The sequence below is a fragment of the Lactuca virosa genome, chromosome 1, assembly GCF_052849685.1.
Source record: "Lactuca virosa cultivar CGN04683 chromosome 1, Lactuca_virosa_CGN04683_v6, whole genome shotgun sequence".
NCBI classification, from domain to species: Eukaryota; Viridiplantae; Streptophyta; class Magnoliopsida; order Asterales; family Asteraceae; genus Lactuca; species Lactuca virosa.
In genome coordinates, this window is record NC_136426.1 from 146615357 (window position 1) to 146619462 (window position 4106).

At 41.1% G+C, this 4106-nt stretch overlaps 1 protein-coding gene across 1 annotated transcript; it reads right to left on the reverse strand.

Moving 5' to 3' along the window:
• Positions 1–496: 496 nt before the first annotated feature.
• LOC145159585 (RNA-binding CRS1 / YhbY (CRM) domain protein) lies at positions 497–2420 on the reverse strand. Its single transcript, XM_079078593.1, has 4 exons — positions 2216–2420; positions 1737–2109; positions 1237–1638; positions 497–1162 (listed from the first exon to the last, which is right to left on the reverse strand). Exons 1-4 carry the CDS (start codon positions 2362–2364, stop codon positions 839–841), a joined length of 1248 nt encoding a protein of 415 aa, XP_078934719.1. The 5' UTR covers positions 2365–2420; the 3' UTR covers positions 497–838.
• Positions 2421–4106: the final 1686 nt, after the last annotated feature.

Here is a 4106-nt window from a genome sequence, read left to right on the forward strand (position 1 = left end):
ACGCTTCTCTTCTTTTGCTTATAAACACAAACAAAACCTATCTTTTTCACATAGACGTTTCACCAATTTACTCAATAGTCATTTTCACAACTTTCCTTTCTACATCCAATTAAATAACGATAAGAATCGACATGTGTTGTTTGACTGATATAACCCCATACAAAGAATAACGACAAGATGATACACAAAAATGACACTAGATGTTACCTGGGCCAATTGGCCCAATCATTTATTTACACAATAACTTCTTGTAAACAGATTTCTTACCAACTTATCCAACCATGCTTCAATCTTTTTACCAATTTAAGCAAGTGAATGGGTAAAATAAGCAAAATAAAACATCCTTTCATTAGTAAAATAATGCATAATCTGATAGCAAATTGAAACATGGTTTTTTTAAAGTGGTAAGAGATCCCTTTTTATTGCATAAATTGGTAATTTTTATATATTAAAACGGATTACCATTGTAATATGTGGATTTATCACTTAAACCAAATCAAGAAATGATTCCATCTCATTTGATCCATTAATCAAGACTAGATCATAAATCTATAATCTTAACCTAAATCAAGATCAACTCTAAGGCTCCATTTGCTGTGGGTGACAGGAAAAGACAGGACAGGACAGGACATGACATGACATGACATGACATCACATTACATTACAAGACAAGACAATTTGTACTGTGTTTGGAGTATACTGGACTTGGACTGATGTCAATGGGACAACCCAAAAATGTGGGACATGGACTCGTGGATCTTTCTTATGTGCAAAAGACATGGATACCCTCTTCATCTTCATCATAAAAAATAGCTCTAGAAAACCTCTTAAGTATAGTCTATGTTTCTTCATTACAAGAATCCAATTCACTAGTAGACTCATCTGTGCAACTCATATCACTTAAAGACAGATCATCATCATCATCATCATCATCATCATCATCATCATCAACTTCACTTGCTGATAATTCTTGGTTTGATAAACCATCAACATTCTCCTCAAGAACTTGGTGGGACCCAATAACAGTGTTGCGCTTATGATCAGCAGAAGAGTCACCATAAAGTGCAATGTGTCTATGATATAATTCAAGTTCCTTCTCAGAAACAGCAATAAAGTGCCTTACAGACTCCAGAGATTGCTCATACTTTGACTTTTCAAGTGCCTGAATTGTATCAAATCACAAATAAGAACAACAAATCATGCAAAATGAAGATCAGGTAATTGGCATATACTTACTTTTTTCTTGGATAATGTGTCGATTGGACTCATAACCTCAGGCATCACATAATCCTTCCCACGATAAAAGATTATGGTGTCATCTCCAATGACCTGAATTGGGATTCCACCACTTAATCTTGCAATTTCATTAGCATAATTTTGGATTTGACCTGGTTTACAAGGCTTGCAGATGACCTTTACAGTTTCATGTTTCTTCCAATGCATATGCATATTCAGGATGACACCTCCAAACACACCTCTTCTTCCAACTGGAACATAATTGGATCCTTTTTGAGCCATCTTCTTCATGTAGAATCGTTCTTCACCTGTCATGTCAACTGGTTTCACCATTGGTCCTTGAAGTTTTGAAACTTCATACCTCTTCAGCCTTTCAATCAGCAAGGATTCTTTGATTTTTGCCTGAATGTGTGTTGCATTCTCACTTAACAATACAACAGAAGAGATTTGGAGATTGGTTGAATTGAAACATAAGATGTTTGTATGATTATGATACTAACCTTTTCGAGCTTATATTTGATTCGTTCCTCAGCATTGGCAAACCTGGCTTTCCTTTTAGATCCTTTGATGGTGAGACGACGGGGGTCCTTTTTGTTTGCTAAGTTTCTCTTGTGCTTCTCTTTCTTTCTTTGCAACTTCAGTTTTTTCTTCGTTTTCCATTTGAATTTCTTAGGTGGATCGATTTCATATGCCTCGAATTTGGGTTTTCCTTCTGATATAACGCAACGCACTGTTGATTGATACGATGACGATGACGATGACGATGACGAAGACGAAAACCCGTAGTGCCTACAAATTGTCAAGTTTCTGAATGCCCACCAACTGTTCGATGAAATGAATGAGGATAAATTGGGTTCTTGGTATGGAATTGGCCTGGCATAAGTTCAGTTAAAAATGAATTGGCATATGGGTTTGAATTCGATATACTATAAGTATGAATTATCAATGGAGCAATTGAAGCAATTGCGATTATGGATACCTGGTGGTACTGGGAGTGTAAGAGGTGAAAGTGGATTTGAATAATGAAGCAAAGCATCGCCTTCCGAAGCCACCAAATGAACGATTTGCCATATCATTGATTACGATTCGTAAAGAGAGCTTAACAAATAAGCTCCAGAAGTAAAACATATATACTTTTCAGTTTTCATTCATTTACGTAGAGAGGAGAGTGATGGTGTGCTTAAACATTTATAAAAGAGTAAAATATATCATTCGGCAAGTGTTAAATTGTAAGTTTATACTCTGTTTTTTAAAGTTTATTTCAAAACTTTTATTTTTCATCCAGACATACAATGATTATATTACAGATGTGACCCGGTTCCGAACCACCTTCACTGCTGGGAGATGATCGATGGAATAGAACCTGAGAGGTCACAAAGAAGGAAGAAACGTCATCCGCCTTCCGGGGGCGGTCCCGGAAAGACGCTCCGACGGTTAAGTTAGTGGGAGGAGTATGGAAGTATAAGGGTGAATGATCGGGGGAGAATAACTTACCTCTCAAGGCAAAGTGATCAGCATTTTATACTGAGGATCTTCCTCGATCCGTACGAGGGACAGGGACTGCGACCCCGACATGATCCGCCGTCCTTATTGGAGGACCATGCTCCACGTTTGTGTCCGGTCCAACGATTGGTCCAGGCGATAATGCTCTGGTCATGCTCTTTGTCTCCTAGAGCCGTTATCTTTGGACTGTAGCTGAGGACAACCCTTGGCGAGGGCGGACTTCCCACGCGGTCGCCTCTTATGGGTCTCGGCGGTCAGGGCGGCCAAGTCGCCAACCCAGGCTTCGTTAGGAACTCCTCGTCGGGGGTTCTCCTGTCTCTGGCCCGCTCTGAGGGGCGCGTCATCAAGTCCCCGGTCCAGTAGTCATAGCGTATGCTAGCTAGCTACGACGTTCTCGACTTAACTGCTCTCGTCGGGGGTTCTCTTGTCTCTGGCCCGCTCTGAGGGCGCGTCATCAAGTCCTCCGGTCCAGTAGTCATAGCGTATGCTAGCTAGCTACGACGTTCTGGACTTAACTGCTCTCGTCGGGGGTTCTCTTGTCTCTGGCCCGCTCTGAGGGGCGCGTCATCAAGTCCCCCAGTCCAGTAGTCATAGTGTATGCTAGGTAGCTATGACGTTCTGGACTTAACTGTTGGCGTACGTGTCACGCTTTTACTTGGTCGTCGTTTCATTTTCGGCGATGTGACGCTTCGACGTGTGTGTGGCGGTTACGTCAGCCATGTCAGGGGGTTTTCGTAAGTCCCGCTTTTTTCCTTTTATTGCTTGCAGGCGGTTTTTTCAAATTCTATCTTCTTTCTTCATCTCTTTTCCCCTTCTTCTTCTTCTTCTGTGTTTCCAACATGGCTTCCTCTCTGAGTTTGATCCATAGTTCTGCTGAGTTCGCCACTCTTCAAGAGGCTTATGGCCTCACTCCGTCTGATGGGGTAGAGTTTCCAGCTTCCGGTTCTCTGATTACCTCGCCTCCGCCTGGGAAGGTGGGTGTTTACTTGAAAACCTTCGACGCCGGCCTTCGCCTTCCGCTGACTGATTTCCAAGAGGAGATGCTCCGGCGTAATGGGTGTAGCGTCCAAATGTTGACCCCAGGTGTCATTCATAAGATGGTAGCTTTCGAGATGATATGTCGGGCCAACGATATCTGATGCGTTATGAGCACTACAACATTCCTATGGTGTACATGCAAACCCTAAAGCTTTGGATCTAGTTTGTCTAATGAACATGCAATAATCATCCAAAGTCATAAACCCTAGATCTAGCATGTGATAATCGATGTTAACATAAGAATAGGGTTTAGATCTTACCTTTGATTGTTATATAGCAATAACAATATCAATTCCTTCTTGTAATTAGCTTCTGAAAGCTTAGTGTCA